The 19,324-nt window shown below is 44.9% G+C and overlaps 2 protein-coding genes across 3 annotated transcripts in view; one reads left to right on the forward strand and one right to left on the reverse strand.

Annotated features, from left to right (window-relative positions):
* EIF2AK3 (eukaryotic translation initiation factor 2 alpha kinase 3) overlaps positions 1–4,831 on the forward strand; it is a 42,720-nt gene extending 37,889 nt beyond the window's left edge. For both annotated transcript variants that reach the window (XM_071753189.1, XM_071753190.1), the window contains exons 15-17: positions 306–407; positions 2,710–2,772; positions 3,607–4,831. In XM_071753189.1, the coding sequence (XP_071609290.1) occupies positions 306–407; positions 2,710–2,772; positions 3,607–3,783 (342 nt within the window). In that variant the 3' untranslated portion in view covers positions 3,784–4,831. The remainder of the gene's footprint in view (positions 1–305; positions 408–2,709; positions 2,773–3,606) is intronic.
* An 857-nt stretch (positions 4,832–5,688) lies between these two features.
* Positions 5,689–17,703, reverse strand: LOC139800346 (histamine H2 receptor-like). The gene is made up of 6 exons (XM_071753191.1): positions 17,572–17,703; positions 16,865–17,061; positions 12,337–12,458; positions 11,944–12,232; positions 9,083–9,259; positions 5,689–8,085 (listed from the first exon to the last, which is right to left on the reverse strand). The coding sequence occupies exons 3-6, from the start codon at positions 12,353–12,355 to the stop codon at positions 7,410–7,412; spliced, it is 1,161 nt and encodes a 386-aa protein (XP_071609292.1). The 5' UTR covers positions 12,356–12,458; positions 16,865–17,061; positions 17,572–17,703; the 3' UTR covers positions 5,689–7,409.
* Positions 17,704–19,324: the final 1,621 nt, after the last annotated feature.

Consider the following 19,324-nt stretch of genomic DNA (forward strand, 5'->3'; position numbering starts at 1 on the left):
ACACATTATTCTGCTTGAGGTTTAATTAAATTCAATATTCAAGTTATTTGAGCAAGGATATGCTATTCTGCATGAGCTTTAAGTAAGTTGATGCAGTCTGCTTTGCAGTTAGGTCTGCAAAGAGGAGCTGGTGATCAGGACCTTGCTCACTGAAGCTCATAGGATGAAGTTTCCCTGAGAGCCTGTCCTGTAGTTTCAGGATGGGGCCAATGACTTCTGTGGTGACATGAAAGGGGGTTGGCTGTTACACAGAAGTACATACAGTGAGTAGCTTGATTGACCTAACCCTAATTTTGAATTTTCAGATCTGTGGGAACACTTACTCACACAAAGTGGATATCTTTTCATTGGGATTGATTCTCTTTGAGCTGCTTTACCCTTTCAGCACGCAGATGGAGAGGGTCAGGGTATGTATGGCACTGGATTCTCCTCACTTTGTCCATTACTATAAAATTGCTATTTACTTGGTGTAAGTTTTAAAAGGGGTTCTTCTCAGTTGTGGAAAAATCTTGCAATTAGGAGCACAACTTTTTTATCAGCCTTGCACAGAACCCCTGAATCACTGAAAATAAATTGCAGTCTTCTTAATGTGTGCAGTTGAATTGAAGCCTTAATTTCTTTACAAAGCTCCTCTGTTGTCAAGCCAAGTAAGAGAAACTGTTGAACTAGTATATCCGAGAACTCGAGCAACAAGTATAGCTTGTGACTTTAAGCCTGCCAACTTGTTTTTTCATGCAAGATGGGAACCATGCTGTGCATTGTTCTAATTTCTTCCTTAGTTTGCATCTGCAGCACTTTTTCACCCAAAGCACTCAGTGAAAAATTGCTGTTCCTTTCCCTATAGTAAGTCTTAGCTGTGAGTCTTACTTGGCTTCAAGAACAATCTTCCCAGGAACTGCTGAACTTCACTGCATCAAATTTGAATTTGGGAGATTTTGGGGTGCATTACAGCTCTTCCTTGCTGTTCAAATTCACGTGATACCCACTGTGCTCAGGAAGGAGCAGGTTCACAGAGAACAGGAGCTACAGCCAGAAAGGTTTCTTCTCTTGTTCATGAAGACCAGTGACCTATGCAGGAAAGAAAGAGTTGTTATAATTTGTATTTATCATTTATATGTGCTTTGGGGGTTCAGTTCTCAAGTGGAGATGGACTGAGTTTAGCAGAGATGAAAGAAGCAGCTGGAATCACACTGAGGGCAACCTGAATGTTTCACCTATACTGGTGCTGTGTTCTCTTTAAAATGCTTTGGCTTTTTATGGTACAAAAGAGCATTGTCTAGAGAAGGAATGGCAATGCTTACTTGGAACCCTCTGCACTGAAACCAATTTCATGTTCTCTAAATAAAATCAGTTTTACTGAGACACATACTCAGTATAGAGCTATCTTGGATTCTCATGATCTCCTGCAGCAGTGACAAGCTTTGCCCATCCAGTTTCCTGAGTACAGAAGCAAATCAAGTAATCAGAATCAATCCTAAATTGCATCTGACCCTGTTTTACTTCATAAGAGGGTAAAACAATGTGCTAACTTCCCATCATTTTCACTGTTAGTCAAATCCAAAAGAAACCCTTACCCCTTTATTGCCAGGTTTAGCTACTTTAGTTGTTGTTTGAGTTGTTACACTGGATTTTTCATTGGCATCAGCAAAGCATTAGCAAAACATTCTCTACCTAACCAAGCACCCCAGCAAATTCTTGGAATCTGTGACAAAAGGCTGGGAAAATCCCCAGAGGTGGAGTGTGAGACCTGCCTCTGTCTCAAGCTGTTAGCAGTTAGTCTGCCAGTGCAATTTATTTCCAAATTAAATGTTTGAAAACAGATCACTAAATGCAGACTTAATTGGTAGAGGAATAAGAACAATTATTTGAAGCATATTTGAACAGGAGCTTGACTGTTGCCCGTCACTATGAACTGGTCAGTTTATACTTAAATGGAATAAGAATGAATTGAACTTTGTTTAAATTTTAGAATTCTTATATTTTGTACTCAAAATTTAGCAAAGGGGGACATCCTTCAGGGAAGAAATTATGTGCTAAGTGTTGCCCTTCTGCACTACAAACACATGCAGAAGTGGGTCATGGGTTGCTGGCAATTACAGAACTTAAATTCCTAAGGCAGGCTGGTAGTTTGCTGCAAATAATTGTGTGGCTGAACATTGCAGTATTCCTGTCAGTAGATGGAGCCAATGTGCTTGTAAAGGAAAAAAACACTGAAGGAGATCGGGTACTTTCAGAGGACCCAGAACTATGCATCATTAACTGCTTTTGGAACTGCTGATAGACCTGGTCATTACTCCATAAACATTAAATAAAGTTATAAACTAGTGCTTCCATGGCTAAGGCAGAACCAGTCATTTAATATGTCTCCATACTGGTGTAGGTCATCTTGGGGATTAGGGGTAATTGGTTCATTTTGGGAATTGGTTCATTTTGTTGAGCCAAAGTGAGAAACTACAAGTTTTTGCATCTGGCTGATTTAAAACTGAGATCAGAATTCTTGGAACACAATTCCTAGTGCAGGGTGTATACCCAGAGAAGCAGCAACTTACCCATTTAAGTATGTTGGGATTTTTAACCACTTAAAGCAAGACTTTAAAGGGTTTTTTTCCATCATGCTGATGTTTTGCATAGTTTGCATATATTTTGATGAGTAATACTGCTGAAGAATGGTGTTCTGGAAAACTTACGTTTTTCTTAATATTTTTGCAGACTTTAAGTGATGTTAGAAATTTGAAGTTTCCACCATTGTTCATTCAGAAATATGCACAAGAGGTAAGTGTACCTGATGCTATTAGTTGTAGCTTTTTCTTTAATAACTGAAACCATTTTCTTTCCAATTGTTTTGCAAGTAAAAATGCAGAACAGAAAAAAAAGTTTTTGTGTTAAGATGCATTTCTCCATCCCCGTGCTTTTCTGTGTTTCAAAGCTGTAACATAACAATAATGTGGATGAAGATAGCTTTGTCCAACAGTTTATCTCCACTAACTGTACAATATTACCTGGCTTCCCTTTGTCACTTGCTGTCATTCTTTTCACATATATCTTGACATCATTTCTTGCAACAAAGCCAAATTCACAAAGAGAAAGTGCAGAATTCTGCACAAGGAGAGACTGTAGGTGGAACAGGGGATGTAGTGACTTGTGCTCAGCTGGAGCAGGACACTAATTCTCATTTAAATTTGAGACAAATAAAGTGCCTGTATATCTAAGGGAAAAATTGTAATTCAGTGTGAAAATGTGAAAAATTACTGCATGGCTTAAAACATGGGGACTTAAACACGAAGCTGAAAATTAGTTACAAGTTCTTAATTCTTCTGATTGCAAATTAATGTAAAGGTTTTATAGCTCTAAATCTGATCCAAGGTTCAGTAATTTGCTAAATGGGTTGTAGTACCTAACAGTAAAGACAGCTTAACAGATACAGAGTGATACATTTTCAAATATTTAATGCACTTTTAGCTCTTGTGCCAAAGTATTAATAACCAAACTACTCAGCAGACAACTGGGGACATTTTCCACTTGTTCACACAGCCACAGTTGAAGTCAGAACATAAATAAGCAAATACTTATGACTTGGTTCATGTAGCACATCATGTTTTCTTTTAGTACACCATGGTGAAGGACATGCTCTCTCCAAGTCCCACTGAAAGACCAGAGGCTGCAGCAATCATAGAAAATCCTGTGTTTGAAGACTTGGAACTCCCACCAAAACCAGTGCTTAGGCAGAGGTCACGGACAATGAGTTTATCAGGAAATAAGCATTCAAGACAACCAAGCAAATAATTATCCTCAGGATCACTTCTTCCACTCACCAGGTTTTACAGGGATTGTTCAGCAGAAGGGTCCTATGATGCAGAATGTCTAGCTTGGAAATAGTTTACCTAAGCTTTTTTTTTTTTTTTTTTTTTTTTTGCCATGTTTAATGTATAAGACGTGTTGGACAGATTTTCATTTTCTTGGACAGCCAACAAAAGCCAGTAACCACACTTCTCACATTCCATTTTTCTTACCTTAACTCTCCTAGGTGGATGGGTCCAGCTACTGTGCTTACCAATGTTGTACTCCATTATCAGTTTTTTGGGTTTGTTAAGGGTTTTTTTGAAGCTTGTAAATGTCAGCTTGCTGGGTAAGTGAGAGATCTGTAAGATGTAAATAGAATTAAAATACTGTATTTTTATAGAGCAAATTACAGTCTCTAAGCCTAGTGAGCATCTTATCCAGATCACTTGCTCTTTGGTGAAATGATGATTTTGAAATCATCTGTGACTCCATTTTTGTCCCTGGTGGGTAAACTGGGGAAATGCACTATTTTTAAAGCAAAAAAATACCACAGTTGTATATACTGTCACTCTTCATAGCCAGTCATTAGAGGAAATCTTTTCATACTTCTGCACTAAAGTAGATCTTAGGGAATGCATTTTATACAGAAAAACCTGTAGAGAAGGAAAGGGAGCTTTTTTTTTGCAAGCGGTTTTATAGGCAGTGGTTGGAAGAGCCATAGTAAAAATGATGTATGAAAATGTTGTGATTCTGAAAATTTAAACCTAATGAAGTCATACATGTCATATGTAATCTTGTAGATTCGTACTTTTTAAAAAAAAAAATCAACTGTTAGGCATTTGTGTAATTTGCTAATTTAACTGCCTAATGCCATGCTTTTATTTCTCTCTGTAAATATGTTCATTTTTATTTATAAAATATAGAATCAATCCATTTGGGTTGGTGGTGTACAGAATGCACTTGCTATAATTGTTGAGTGCATTGATTACTGTGACTTCTTTCAAGTCTAAATGATTTAATAAACTTTTATTTATAAAAAATAAAAAAATAAGTGAAATAGTTTTCTGTTTAAAGCCTGCATCAGGCTGCAGGTGGCAGCAGGAGGACAGGCACTGCACTTCTGTGAAATCCTTTGCTTTCTCATACTTGCCACAGTGCATGTGATGATGCAAAGATGAATCTGCTGCTTGGAAGTGAGATTCCATCTGAAGAAAAAAGGGAACAAAATGCTTCTAAACTGAGTGGATTATGGAGGCAGCTTCTCCATTGTTAACAGAGAGGAAGGAAGAAGGAATAATTCTCTCACACTGTTAGAGCAGGTTTTGCATAACTGCATTTCCTCATTTTACAGGTTTAAGTTTTTGAAGCTGTAGTCTTTGAAATCAATTTCTTAAAAAGATGCTGGATTCACATCCTTCTGGAATCACTGGGCTGCAGGGTGACACTATGACTTGCAATTAAACCAGCTGGCACTCTGCAGCCTTATGATAAGCCAGAAGTGGATTATTCTCCTGAATTCTGGCTTGTCTGAAGTCAGAATACTGCAGTAAATACTTGGTCAAAACCAGCTTATCAAGCGTAGCTGGGTTTAAACAGAAGCCTGTTAATTTTGTCCTCTTCCTTGGATTTCCCTGTTCCCAGCAGCTGGAAATGCACAGTGAAATGGTCACATTTGAAGCCTCTTGAGCTTCCCTGCCAGGTGATTACAGGTGGAGCACAGGAAGTGAAGAGTAAGGTATTTTTAACTTGCTGTGTATCTGTGCTGGATGGGCATAGCTCAGGGTTTGCTCAGGGTGTGTCTGCATATTCTGGGATGTTACACTTATCCTCAAAGGCATGGACAGGTCCTGCCCTGTGTGGTGCATGCCCAGCCATGAAAGTTTGTGGCTACCTACACCCTGCTCTTACCTGCCTGTGTCAGGCAGTCTCTGCTTCACTGGATGCTGGAGTGTGTTGTCCCCATCTTCGCTCTTTTTGGTTCCAGGCCTTGACCAAGAAAGTCTTTGCTCTAACCAGAGATGTCTTCTCTACACTCATTACCCTGCTTCTGGCAGCTCCACTTGCTCTGCCTCAGCAGTGGGGGCAAAGAACACTTCTTTGTGTTATGAAACAACCACCTGAGCTTCAGCATCCCCACCAGCTCCAGGACTGTTCTACCAGCTCTTCAGAACAAGACTACAAAGAGGGAGGCACCTCTCCTCTTACTTTCCTCATTCATGTTTCATCCCTCAGCTGCTGGATGATGATGTCCTTCAGTCAGACTGAATGGTCCACAGTGACTGAAAGACCAAAGATCTTTGGTCTAATGTGTATTCACTCTGTGCTCATACTGTGGAAGGGAAAGCAGTGAAGAGTGGCTTTTCCTTGCCCTATATAAAAAACACACACCTGTGTGTCAGAATCCTGCCCTGTCAACCTTTGTGCTCACTGGTCCAACCTGCTTTCCTCAGAATAAGGGCAAGATTGGGTAATTATTGCCCTTACCACTTCTGTGGTGTTAATTGGAGTTGTAGGAGCTTGCAGATCTAACACATTCCATGAACAGGAGTACCAGTGTCACAACCCCAGGTCAGGGCTGTTTCTTCTACCAGTGATGCTCATTGTCTTGAGAGGTCAGCAGCCCTCCAGTGACCCTACTGACAGAAAAGCTGTGGTCCTGGGGGCTCAGCTCCTGCTTTTACTCACTGTTAGGATGCTGCAGAGACACTGGGGAGCAGTCCTGCCTTTCCAGGGCCATCCTTCAGTGAGCTACTCCACTGCCCTCTTGTGGGAAGCCAGTGCTGTTTGATGCTGTCCAGACAAGACTTGGGAATGGTAAAAATAATCATTCCTCTTTATCATAATTTTTTATGGCTGTTTTGTCCAGCAGTATTCTGTGGCTAAACTCAAAGCATCAAGACATAGACATTATAGGGTAAAACACATGAGTAATAATTCTTCTTCACATCCCCTCTTTGACTGGTCTTGATCACTTGTAGCCCCCTCTGAACCTCCTGGGCACTTGGTGCTCTCGGAGTTACAGAGAAACATTTCAGCAAGACCCACTCATTCCCTGGGTTCCACAGAAACTTGCAGGTATTTCAGAGAAAGGCACTGAAGCAAGATTTTGGTAACAGTAGCCACAGTGTCCATTGTGCTGCCTTTGTGAAGAAGTGACCTCTGCTTTTGGACCACATCCCTCTTGCCAACTCCCATGTGCAGTTATTAAAACTGATAAAATCAGTCATGTAAACTGCAAGATGAGAGCTACAGTGGCTTGAAAAAGAAGAAATACTGTCCCACCTCAGATTGTGTACATCCTGGTGGTCTACAAAGACAAATTCACCTTATCAGTGATGATTTTTTTCCCCCAGCACGGAGATTGAATTTGTCTTCGGAAATACTCATTAAAAAAATAATTACCCAGGAAGAAATTAGCTCCATTAGCTATAACAAATTGCTCCACAAATATCACAGTTCACCATCTGCAAAACTGTGGAAAATGAAGAAATGCATCTTTGTTGCGTGCCTCCAGCTGTGGTCTTCCAGCCCCTCCCTTCTCCTATTGTCCTTCCCATTATTTTTCCCTTAAAGATGTGCTCTGGCACTTCCTGCACCACCACCTCCAGCCACTGATTCTCCATCCCTATTTACTTGGGTTTGCCCTTCAGGGCACTGTTGGGCACTGGCACCGTGATGCTATATTCTAGGTCTGGAGCAGTCTTGGAAAAGGTGGCTATGGAAACCATGTCTTCTCCAATGGCCACCTGAGACCTGTGCCTGCAAACCAGCAGCTTCTTCAGGGCCCTCTGGAAATCCCTGTTCAGGAAAGCGTAGAGCATTGGGTTGATGGTGGAGTTGCAGTACCCCAACCAAGTGATGATCTTGAAGGTGTCAACCAAGACCCTGCTAGTGGAGTCGGTGCCCCTGGCAGCAAGCCAAACGTTGAGGACGAAGTAGGGCAGCCAGCACAGCACAAAGACTGAAATGATGATGATGATGGTCTGTGTGGCTTTGTTCTCCAGCTGCAGGTGGTTCTGCCTCTTGCTGTTGGGGTGGTAGTGGATCTCCAGGGTCTGTGCCACGATCCGGGTGGCCTTGAGCCGCGAAGCTCGGTAGATGAAGAAGTACATGCTGCACATGACCATGAAAGGGACAAAAAAGGCCAGAGCAGAAGCCACGATGGCAAAAATCCAGTTGGTGACAAAGATGCATTCTCTGCCTGCATTGAAGTCCACCCCGGGGATCTCATTCCAGCCTTGCATGACGGGAAGGAAGGAGATGAGGGAGGAGTAGACCCACACAGTGCAGGTCATCAGGATGCATCTGTGAAAGTGAAGAGAGGGCCTGAGTTATTCTGAGTTGAGAACACCAATTCAAACATTCAATTCCCATGGTAACCTGTGTGGGATATCACTGCTCAGCAGTCCCACAGGACTCAGAGAAGTGGCCAAGCAGTGAGAAAACTGGGGTATAACAAGTCCATCCACGATTATCTCGAACAACTGAGTAATTGGGTCTGTGGTTTGCAGTACTGGGGGCTGTGTAAGGGATGCTCAGAGCTGAAAAAAAAAAAGAGGAGGAAAGGTTTCCCAGAGGATTTCTGTTAATATTTAGAACAACAGCATGTAGGTTTTTCTGTTTGGTTTCAGCTTCAATACCTGGCCATTACCTCATCCTCTGAGGAGCAACAGAGGTGGAGCTGATGGACATCAGATCCCCAGGACCACTGCAGCCCTTGCTGTGTGGCCCCCTCCTCACTTTGTCCATTGCCTACACCCCACAAATGGTGCACAGCAAGAGCTGCAGGGGAATTGCATCCCCAAAAGAGCCTGAATCTCCTTGTAAAGCACCTCGAAGCTGCAGCATCCTCTGTGCCCATCCTCAGACATCTTTCCCACCCTGGAACCCTCATTTCAGTGTTTCACGTGAAACCTTAACAGGAGCTTAGAACCCCATCCTGTTTTCTCTTTATTTTCCCCACAAAAATAAAGAGTTTTAAGAAGAGGAATACTACTGATACATGCATTTTTCTGGATGTCATATCCCCTAGTCCTTGGAGAAATTCCTGCAAAGGGCAGAAGTTGGGTGGGCAGGAATCAGTCCACACCACTGGTTCCTAACACTGGGCTTTCCCAGCAGCACCACCCAAGCAGCTCAGCTGCATTCTCCTTTTCTGCCCCACATCAAGTGATTTTTGGGAAGTTTTAAATGGTGAAAAGATACTTTCACGACATCACTCTGCTTTTGGGCCCCATCTCAGTATAGGTCACAGCCCAACAAAAATTTGCAGGGACCCAAAGTGAGGAGCAGTTCCACTCACCTGCTACGGGACATCCTTCTTGAATAGTGGTATGGGGTCACCACAGAGCAGTATCTGTCCAGGCTGATGAAGCACAAGGTGACAATGGATGCAGTGCAGAACATGACATCAAAGGAGATCCAGACTTTGCAGAACAGCTTCCCAAACAACCACATCCCTGTCACCTCATAGATGATGCTGCGAGAGAAAACAGGTAGAAACCAAAGCTAGGAGGACCAATTTCAGGCATTTCTTCAAGACTCCACTGAGGTAACATCACATTTGGATGAGCAGGTTTGAGAGATGGGCATGCAGCTTAGAGATTCATCCTCAAAAAAGTCCAACCCAAGGCTATAACCCACAGGTGGGGCACGGCTGACAACCACCAACCTTATGCTCCCTGCCTGCCCTCTGTTATAAGCTGGTGCCTTGAGGGAGATGCTTTGCCCCTCCAAAACTCCATGAATTTATAACTCCTTAGCTTTGTTTATCACAGCTTTTCCAGTGCCCTGTGAAGCACAGATTTTTAGGAGTTCTTCACAATTCCTGGGGTATGGAAGCTGCTCCCTCCTCCAAGAAACGCAAATTTCATCTGGTCATGTGCTGCAAAATGGAAAGGGTTTCAACTCATGGGTTAAAACAAATAAATTAATCCATTTTAGGAGGAAGCCTATGCAGTTTGTACATGATGGAGCTGCAAATGCTTCAGTGAGGTAAGCACTGCAGCAAAAAGCAGACACGATGCCAAAATTACTCCTAACCAAGTCAAGAGGGGTCTGGGAGAAGTGAGCAGCACAGGGCAGCTGTAGGAAGGCTGATGCACGTTCCTATAGCATGCAATTAGATGCCATTTGCTTCCCCTTTCTTTCACCAGCTTTCTGGAGCCCCTGGTGTGCTGCTGAAATAACCATTGTGTGTGAATTTGATGTGAAAGGCTGAGTAACTACCTAGGCCTGCAAAGCTTTAATTATCTTCTAACTTCACAGCTTGCTGGTCAAACACAGTGAAAGTTGGGCTCTGTGCTCAGTGGGCTCTGCCATCCCCAAGGGCAAAAAGAGTCAACTTGATGTCAGAGGAGTTAGAAAGGAACCCCTGCTCTGCATCTAATTAGCAACCAGTCATGAAAATGACTTCTGAAGGCTGTTTGGGAGCACAACTGCTGTAGGTGGGCACGGTGCTGCTGGAGAGCCCCAGCCCCTTGGAAGCATTTTGTTGTGCAGGATGCTATGCAAAGATTCAAGCAAATGTTGATTTATAGCAGAACATGTCCCTGCACCATGGTGGCTGTGATGTCCCCAACTGAAGAAGGACATGGATCTGTTGGAAAGAGTCCAGAGGAGGGCCACAAAGATGATCCAGGGACTGGAGCACCTCTCCTGTGAGGAGAGGCTGAGGGAGCTGGGATTGTTCAGCCTGGAGAAGACTCCAGGGGGACCTTATTGCTGCCTGAAGGGAACCTAAAATCCAGGCCCTTGGGCAGATACTTAGAGCACTAGGTGGAAGGGAGAGGCAGATGAATACAGATGGATGATTTCCCACTCTAAATTTAAAAATCCACTGAGCTTGGAGTCGAAACTGGCAATAATATTTTCTAAAGTGAGTCATTAACTGGCTTGGTCTTTTTTTTTTTTTCCCACCTGACACTATAAACTTTTAACTTAACTTGTAATTGCTTCTTGGGAGAACATCTTTCAGAGCTAAATTCAGTATAGACAAATATAAATAAATTCAATAAATTCAATGTAGGCAGCTCCATGAGAACTAAAGCAGAAAATTAGAAATCAGTTCAGCCTCTTCATACTGCTCCAAGAACACCAAACCAGGTGCAGCCTCCCTCTTTGTAGCAGCCCATGGTCATTCTGCAGCACCAGAGAGCCCAAGCCTACAAGTAAACTGGTTTCTGTATTTGTTTTACTGGTTCCCAGCCAGGTAGTGAAGCTCCTGTAAACAGAAACCTCATGCAGGGAGAACTGCCCTCTGAAGTGCCTCTTCCTCCATTAAATACAGGGGGAGCCTAAGTTACCTTCCTTACACTAAAATAAAATCCTTACATTTACACAGAGAGAGGGGAGATGTCCCTGTGTCAGCACTGCCATTTACTGGTGTGCAATGGGATCAGGGATAAAACGTTTCCCCCATGTGCAGTGAGTCCCATTTGTTGCCCCAGACCTCAAACCTTCCAGTCTGCAAGGTCAGCAGCCTTCCCCACCAACGTTGTCTGAAGCAGAAGGAACAATCAAAATTCAGTGTTTCACCAAAAAATATGAAGGGTAAGATCTCTGCAACAGACTTTCGAGTTCAGCAATCTGAAATCACCCATTTTCTTATGCCAGTCAGGATTGGTTTTACTCCTCCCTCTCACTATCAGGAAAAAAAGGAAGTGTAAAACCAAAAGCATAGAATTTAGCTCCACTGATTTCAGTAGTCATCCCTGACCAAAAATAAAAAAAAAAAAAGAGGGTGGGGGGGGGCAAATATATCTCTACCTTTGAAATGCAAGCAAGGTCAATACAGTCACTGCACTGAGTGTAACACACCCATGAGAGTCCTCAGAGCCTGAAAAATCATCTGGTGACCATGTTGTGCAAGGCACAGCCAGTCCTGTATGAGGGGACTCATCACTCTGGACACACCTGGATACCCAGTTCAGACCAGCAGTCAGCATCCCTCTATAGCCAGTGGGGAAAACACCCTTGGGCTATCTCCTCCCCTTACGAGAAAGTGCAGGGAAACTGAGGCACAGATAACCACAGTTAAGCTCTTTGGAGAGCCCAGCACAGCACATGAACATAACCAGCCCTGCTCAGTCAGTGCCTGCTGAGTTAGGAGATGACCTGGATGCAGACATCACCATCAGCTCTTACCTGTCAAGCAGTTCTCACCTGAAGGGCATGACCAGGCAAGCTACAAGGAAATCTGCCATGGCCAAGGACATGATGAACATGTAGGTGACAGTGCGCAGCCTCTTCTCCACCATTGGGCAGATGAAGACAATTGTATTTCCCAGGAGGGTGATCAGGTCAATGAGGGTAAGGATCAGCCCAATGACCACCTCCTGGAGGCCGATTCCTGCCCAGGTGCCCCCTCCTTTCACAAAGGAGGAGGCAGCAGAGGAGAAATTAGAAAGCCAAGATTCATTTTTGTCCACCAGCATCTTCCCACTGTTAAAATCTGAAAGAGGGAGGGAAAATGAAATAAGGACTTTAATGGCTTCCACGGAAAGGAGCACAGGGATAATGTTTATGCTTTATTTACTTTGAGAAAACTCCTCTCACCCTGCAGTGCCTGTGCCATCACTGTCCCATGGTTGTTGGTTCCCTAGAAGGGTCTGAGATCCTGAAGGTGAAGAAAAATGTGCACCATTGGCTGAAGTCCTTCATGGCAATTAAAAGCCCTCCTGTGAACGAAAGTGCATCACCAGGTAAAGTGTGACACAAAGAAAAGCCCTGAGAGAGGACAAGCAACCAGCCAAAACCCAAAATTAAAGCAGCTCTGCTAAATCCCACTCACCAGAATGTCATGGCCACAAAATAGAGGGGCTGGAACTAGATAAGATCCCTTCCAACCCAAACCATTCCATCATTCTGTATTCTTGTTGTCATCTTTGCCAACCCATTGACCAGGTGTGACAGCCCAGGCTGCTTTTGTGACCCCACTGTTCAGGGCATGCTCTGCCCTGGGTTGTCCTGGTACTTTTTTAGTCTCTGAAGTTAAGAGCTTTTGATTTTTTTGATTTTTTTGATGGTGGGCACCTCCTTCCTGCAGTCTGAATGGCTGTGCAGAGCTGCCAGAAACCACCCAGGGAGCTTAAGGCAAGTAACTGAGGTGTCTGAGGAGCCACAGTGACCTCAGACTCATGTCCCTTGCCATGCCCAGCTGGGAGTGGATGCTCCCAGCTCCATAATGGGGCACTTTTAAGCCTGTCTCCATAGCAGAGGTTCTCTAGCCCTCTAATCATCTTTGTGGCCTCTGGACTTGCTCCAGCATCTCCATGTCCTTCTTCAGTTGGGGACCCCAGAACTGAACACAGTACTGTAAGGGGGGGGTCTCACCAGAGCAGAGTAGAGAGGGAGAATTATCTCCCTCAATCTGCTGAAGGCCACAGTCACACAAGCAATCCCCATCCACTTTGTCAGCATCACTTGGGGGATCTTTAATCTCTGTCCCATCCCCAAGGCCCCTCATCATCTCATGGTCAGGCTGAGGAACCTTTGCCAACTTGTTCCTTCCTTCAACAGGACCCATCCCTCCTGTGCTTCTGAGCCTCTGCGGGGGTTCCCAAATTGGAACTGATTTTCAACAAGTAAATAATTCACTGTGGATTTACAGAAGGGCATAATCATGGTCTCTCTTTTGCTCTGCTTCCCTTTCATAACAATCCCTAACGTGGTTTCCTGCTTTTGATTGGCACTTAGCACTGAGATGACCTTTCCACAGAACCACTGATCACCAAACATCTCATTCCTGAGCAGGAATCCTCATCTCAGAGCCCACAGCTTTAGACAGGAAAATAGGATGAAATGAGGAAATTAAGTTTTTTTCCATCTTCCCTGAAGTCTATCACTTCACAGCTGAAACTCTTCTTCCATTTTAATGCTCACTGAGCCTCAGAAAAGCCTTTCTGCAATTCTTTAAGTCAGGCCTTATCCTTCATGCCCCGATTAAACTTTGTGTCACCTGCAAATATCACCACGTCACCAGTCACACTCTATCCAGTTTGTTGGGGATATATTAAACTCCAGATACCAACAGTGATGCTGAGGTCTCTTCCCCATGGTGACTCACCATCCACTTTCCCCGCTGCATTGCACCTTTTAGATAATTATTTATTCATGCAAGGAGCTTCCTTCTTAGCTCAGGATTCTTTAAGTTCTGTAAAAGCCACCCAGGAGGGAGAATATAAAAAACCTTTCAGAAATCTAAGCAGACTACACCAGCAAGGTGCTTCTCATCCCCATCCTCAGGGTCCTCTTCCAAGCACTCCCACATGACTGTGAGGCTGGGCAATATTGGCTTTTTCCTTGGATATAATCGTGTATTATACACACCCACTCATCCTCCCAGATTCTCAGCTCCTTCCCCTGACTTCTACTTACTTACTAGATATAGTGGTTTCCTTTCTTTCAACTTAAAAAAAAAAATTCAAGAAATAACTAAAGCTGCTTAGGAAAAAAAAAAAATTAAGAAGGAAAGCTCTTCTTCTACCCCTCCCTCACCAGAGCTGGGACTTGCTGAGAACAAGCAGATCTGATGGACACCAAGATCAAGGTCTGTAGCAGGTCCCTGAGCAGGTGCTACCAAAAGTCTACAGGGAGTCTTAATTATATCCGTCTTAATTAAAATATTCCTTGGACACCATTTCACATCCTGATAACACCCCATAAAAATAAAAAAATCCTGCCTCCAGCTCTGATGTTATTGACAGGAAAGAGAACAATCTGCACTGTTCTTCCTAACAAGCTCACTGAGGATGTCATCAAAGTGGAGGAGCTCCTGTGGAACAGTTTGATTTCAGTGCAACCAGGCTTCCTGGCAGAAAAACTGTTCAGCCTGTTCTCCTCCCTGCACAGATGGCACAGTGACTGATGGCTGCAAAGCCACCTGGTGACACTGTGTGGCCACACAGCTGACCAGGTTACAGAACCCGGCACTGCAAGGTTCATGGCAGGGTCCATCCCCATCTTCCAGCTCATCTTGTCAAATACCATCTCTGATTCCTGCTGGGAGGTGGTCAGGGCCTCACATCTCTGAGGCTTCTCTGGGTCAGGAAACAGTTCTCTGATTTCCACCTTGAGATGACTCCTAATTAGCTGCAGCACATGAAGACCACCCAGATAGCCCTATGTCCTCCCAGAAGAGGGATCGCTGGGGATGCTTCCACCTGGAAAACGTGCATTCAGAAAGGCTCCAAAACAAGAGTAGCAAAAATCAGGTTTAATGAAAAATAATTTTTAAAATAGTGTTAAATTTTAAAGTTAAAAGACTGTAAAAAAAAAAATAAAAATCAAGTCTTAAGGCTTAAAAAAAAAAAAAAAGTTAAATTTTTGTTCTATGGTCTTGAATAATCAGAGATGAGAATGCTGAATTAATTGTCTGGGGGTTTTAGAGGTAACACTGAAACAAGAAGGTGTAGCAGTCACATCTTCTTTCTTCTGCAAACAATGACTGTGCTCACACAATTGTTTAGGATGTCTCAGCTTTAGTCTAACTCCAATTAAAGTGGATCATTTCTCACACAAGGTTGCTCTGTACCCATCTGGAAAGACACACTGTACTCAAACTTAAAGCAGAAGCAGGATATGGCTATTAGAGCTCATCTTTGCAAGCTACTCAAGTAACACCTCAGCCACCAACCTGAGTTAAAAGGTCTGGTTAAGTGCAGAGCTAATCACAGGTTGCTTCATGCCAGGTCCATCTAGGGGCATGACAAGGACAGATAAATGCAGGAGACAAATGTTCCCACACTCACAAAATGTTTGAGAAACACTCTTGGTTGTATTTTTTTTTTTTTTTGGTCAACACAAGGAGAGGGTGAAGGCACGGAAATGAGATTCTTCTCTTTGATCTCTATGGCTTTTCCAAGAACAAAAAAAACGGGGATGAAACTTGAAACTTCAGGTTTGAACCCTGAACTCTACTTCAGGGTGAAGGTGATGGGGTCCTGCTGCTCCTTGCCAAGGATCTCGAGGCAGAGAGTCCCTGGAAGTCAGTGTCACAGCCAAGCACCCAAGCTTGATGTCTCTGGTCTCTTTTGCCTCTGACTGGGAAGCCAGCAACTTATCTAAGAAGTACATTTCCTAAACCATCTGGAGAATTGTTAATGCAGGAAAGCAGAGGGTGTTACAGCCTTAATATCTCTGTGGAAAACTTCAGAACAAAGCAGAATGTGCCATCCTTCCAAAGAATGTTCCATCCTTCCCAGGGGCATGATTCTACAACTTAAATATTTGAAGCTTTTAAATTATCCTATGAGCTGCAGCACCTCATGTGGTGACACTGCTGATACAGCACAGTGTGTCTGGAACATCAGTCTTTAGCTTTTCTTGTAAGGTCCCCTCTTAAATCATTGGGATAAATGCCCAGGATGAAGTACCATGATGTCGGAGCATCCCAGGTTTCCTGGGGATTTCAGATTTGCATTCTTATTTGGACATTACAGTTTTGCTTCCCTTCAAAAACTGATGGGCTAGAATCTGCTCTTGGTCTGCCTGAGAGAAGCAACTCCATTATTTCAGCAGTTTTCCTTTAATATATAGAAAGTTTGACCTAATTTATTCAGCAGACAAATCCCAAATAAAAGGTTAATTCCATCACTAAATGGTATCTTTTGATGACAGGGAAGGGAAAAAAAATAAGCTCTGCAATCACAAGGCTGACTGCACTTTAAAATCCTAGAGGAATGACGGAAATTGGAAATACATTTGCTGTCAGACTCTGCTCCTTTGCAAAGCCAAGTACCAGCTTATGGAAATGGGCAACTCTACCTGCCCCAGGACCCCAAAACACATTTCTCTCCTCCCCCCTGCTGTTTGTTGAACAATGCATTGCTCTGCAGGGCTGGTGTGAGGAGATCAAGGAGGAGGAACATCCCTGGGGATGCTTCCACCTGGAAAACGTGCATTCAAGGAGGCCACACAGCATGTGAGCCATTCCACTGACTTCCCTTCTCTCTCTTTCCCACTGGAAAGGCAGCATTTCTCAGGCTGCGAATGCTTTCTTTCCACCCCAAAATCATCACAGAAAAACTCTTACAACCTGTCCAGCAGCTGGCCAGCCCAGCAGAGGCAAATGTGCAATCCTTACCTTCAGAGCTGCCTGTTGCAGGCTGCCAGCCAGCAGGAAGCAGCTCAGCACCTCTGGGCTGGGGTTGTGATGCTTCTCCCAGCAGCGTCCCAGGGACCCACACCAGCTCACAGGGCTCCCAGATCCCATCCCACGGAGCTGCTCCCAGCCTGGCTGTGGGCAGCCAGTGGTTTCGGTCCCAGTGCAGGACATAGAACCTGTAAGAAAGCACAGCAGGTTTGCCCTTCGAGAGCTCCCCTTCCAGTGCATGTCCTTCGACAGAAAAACCGAATCTGTTGCAACCAGCTCTCCGAGGAGCCAATAAAGCCCGATCACAGCAATAAAACTCAAGGCAAAGTTAATCCCACGCTGCAAACGCGGGGGGAACCGCTGACCATAGGGGAGCAAGGAGCAAACCCCAACCCCTGGGGTGTAAAAACCATCAACCCCTCGGATGCCAAACCACCGACCCCTGGGATGTAAAACCACCAGCCCCTGGGGTACCAAATCCTACACCCCGGTGGTCAAACCCCCAACCCTCGGGGGGGTCAAAACCTCCTTCACGATGCTGGAGGAACCATCCCGAAGCAAGGAGAAACGACCCGGCGAGGGGCTGAGGGTCCTGCCCAGGCAGAGGGGCTGCTTCGACGGAAAGGAAGGAGCAGGGTGGGCATGGGAAGCTCTGCCAGGAGGGTGTTTTGGGGTGGGAGGGATGTTACAGGACCTACCTGGGGGAGCCTGATGATGAGGGGGTCCCAGCCGGAGAGCAGCAGCACTCCTGAACCCGGGGAAGGGATCGCCGGAGCTGCCCGGAGCAGGGGAAGGGGAAGCCGGCGGTGATACCGCCCCAGCCCGCCTCCGGGGGGCGGCACCCGGGGGTCCGCCCCGATCCCAGCCGGGCGGTCCCTCATCCCTCCGGGCACGGAGGGTCCCCGGGAAAACGTTTTGGTTTGTTGTGCCTCCAAACCGATCTTTCCTAATCCACGGCAACGGTACGGCAACTGGATGGAATTTTTTTTTTTCCATTTTTTTCCCCTTAAAAAAAAAAAAAAAAAAAAAAAAAGCGTTCACAAACTCACAGGATGGTAGGGGTTGGAAGCGACATCTGGAGATCATCTAATTAATCCAACCCCCCTCTGCCAGGGCAGGTTCACCTAGAGCAGGTTGCACAGAATCACAGAATAGTCACGGTTGGAAAAGACCCCTAAGATCACACGGTTCAACTATCAACCTAGAAAAAAAAACCCACCATCCACAAGAGCATGTCCTGAAGTGCCTCGTCTACACGGTTTTTTAATAACCTCCAAGTGGGTTTTGAATGTCTCCAGAGATGGAGACTCCACCACCTCTCCAGGCAGCCTGTTCCCTTGCTCTGCGAACCTCAAAGTAAAGAAGTTACTCCTCGTGTTTAGATGCTTCTTATGTTCAAATTTGTGCCGATTACCTCTTGTTCTGTCACTGGACACCACTGAAAACTGACAGACCCTGTCCTCCTGACACTCACCCTTTCACCCTTTACATATTTATAAGCATTGATAATCACAGAATCATAGAAAGTTAGGGGCTGGAAGAGACCTCAAAAGACTATCTAGTCCTACCCCCCTCACCACCAAAGCAGATCCCCCCTCAGTCTTCTCCAGCCTTAAAAGACCCCAATCCCTCAGCCTTTCCTCATAATAGAGGTGTTCTGGTCCCCTCATCATCTTTGTAGCCCTCTGCTGTACCCTCTCCAGCAGTACCCCATCTTTGAACCAGGGAGCCCAAACCTGGGCACAAATTGAATTGGCTTCCCTGTTGCCAAAACCAAAGGGGTGCTGTGCTCATACACTAAATAAAAACCTGAAAAAAAATTCCACAGGTTGAGATGCACCCATTGGTATTGGTGAGATGTCCTCTTCCCAGCCCCTCTTTGCCTTACCAGGGGGGCTGTACTGGGGGCAATGGGATGGTTGCAGCTGGGCTTGGGGTCAGAGCTGCCCGGGCTGAGGTCTCCTCCAGGCTGAACTCTCCCAGCCTGCCTTCAAAGGAGAGGTGTTCCATCCCTCTGATCATTTTTGTGTCCCTTCTTTGGACTTGCTCCAACAGGTCTGGGTTTTTCTTGTGCTGAGGAGCCCAGAACTGGACACAGTATTTCAGGGAGGCTCTCACCAGAGCAGAGGGAGAAAATCACCTCCCTTGACTTGCTGGCCACTCTTCTTTTAATGCACCCTGGGTTATGGTTGGCTTTCTGGGCTGCCAGCACACATTGTCTGCTCATGTTGAACTTTTCATCCCCCAGGTCTTTCTCCTCAGGGCTGCTCTTCATCCCTTCATTCCCCAGCCTGGGTTGAAACCAAAGGTTGCCCCAACCCAGAACCAGAACCTTACACTTGACCTTAGTTACTCCCCTTATTCTTCCCCCTCTCTTTTCTTTGAATTTATAGCTCCACAATAACTACACCCTCCCCCTAAATTATCACTAATTGCCCACACCCAAGGAGG

This window comes from Heliangelus exortis, chromosome 10 (genome assembly GCF_036169615.1).
Source record: "Heliangelus exortis chromosome 10, bHelExo1.hap1, whole genome shotgun sequence".
NCBI classification, from domain to species: domain Eukaryota; kingdom Metazoa; phylum Chordata; class Aves; order Apodiformes; family Trochilidae; genus Heliangelus; species Heliangelus exortis.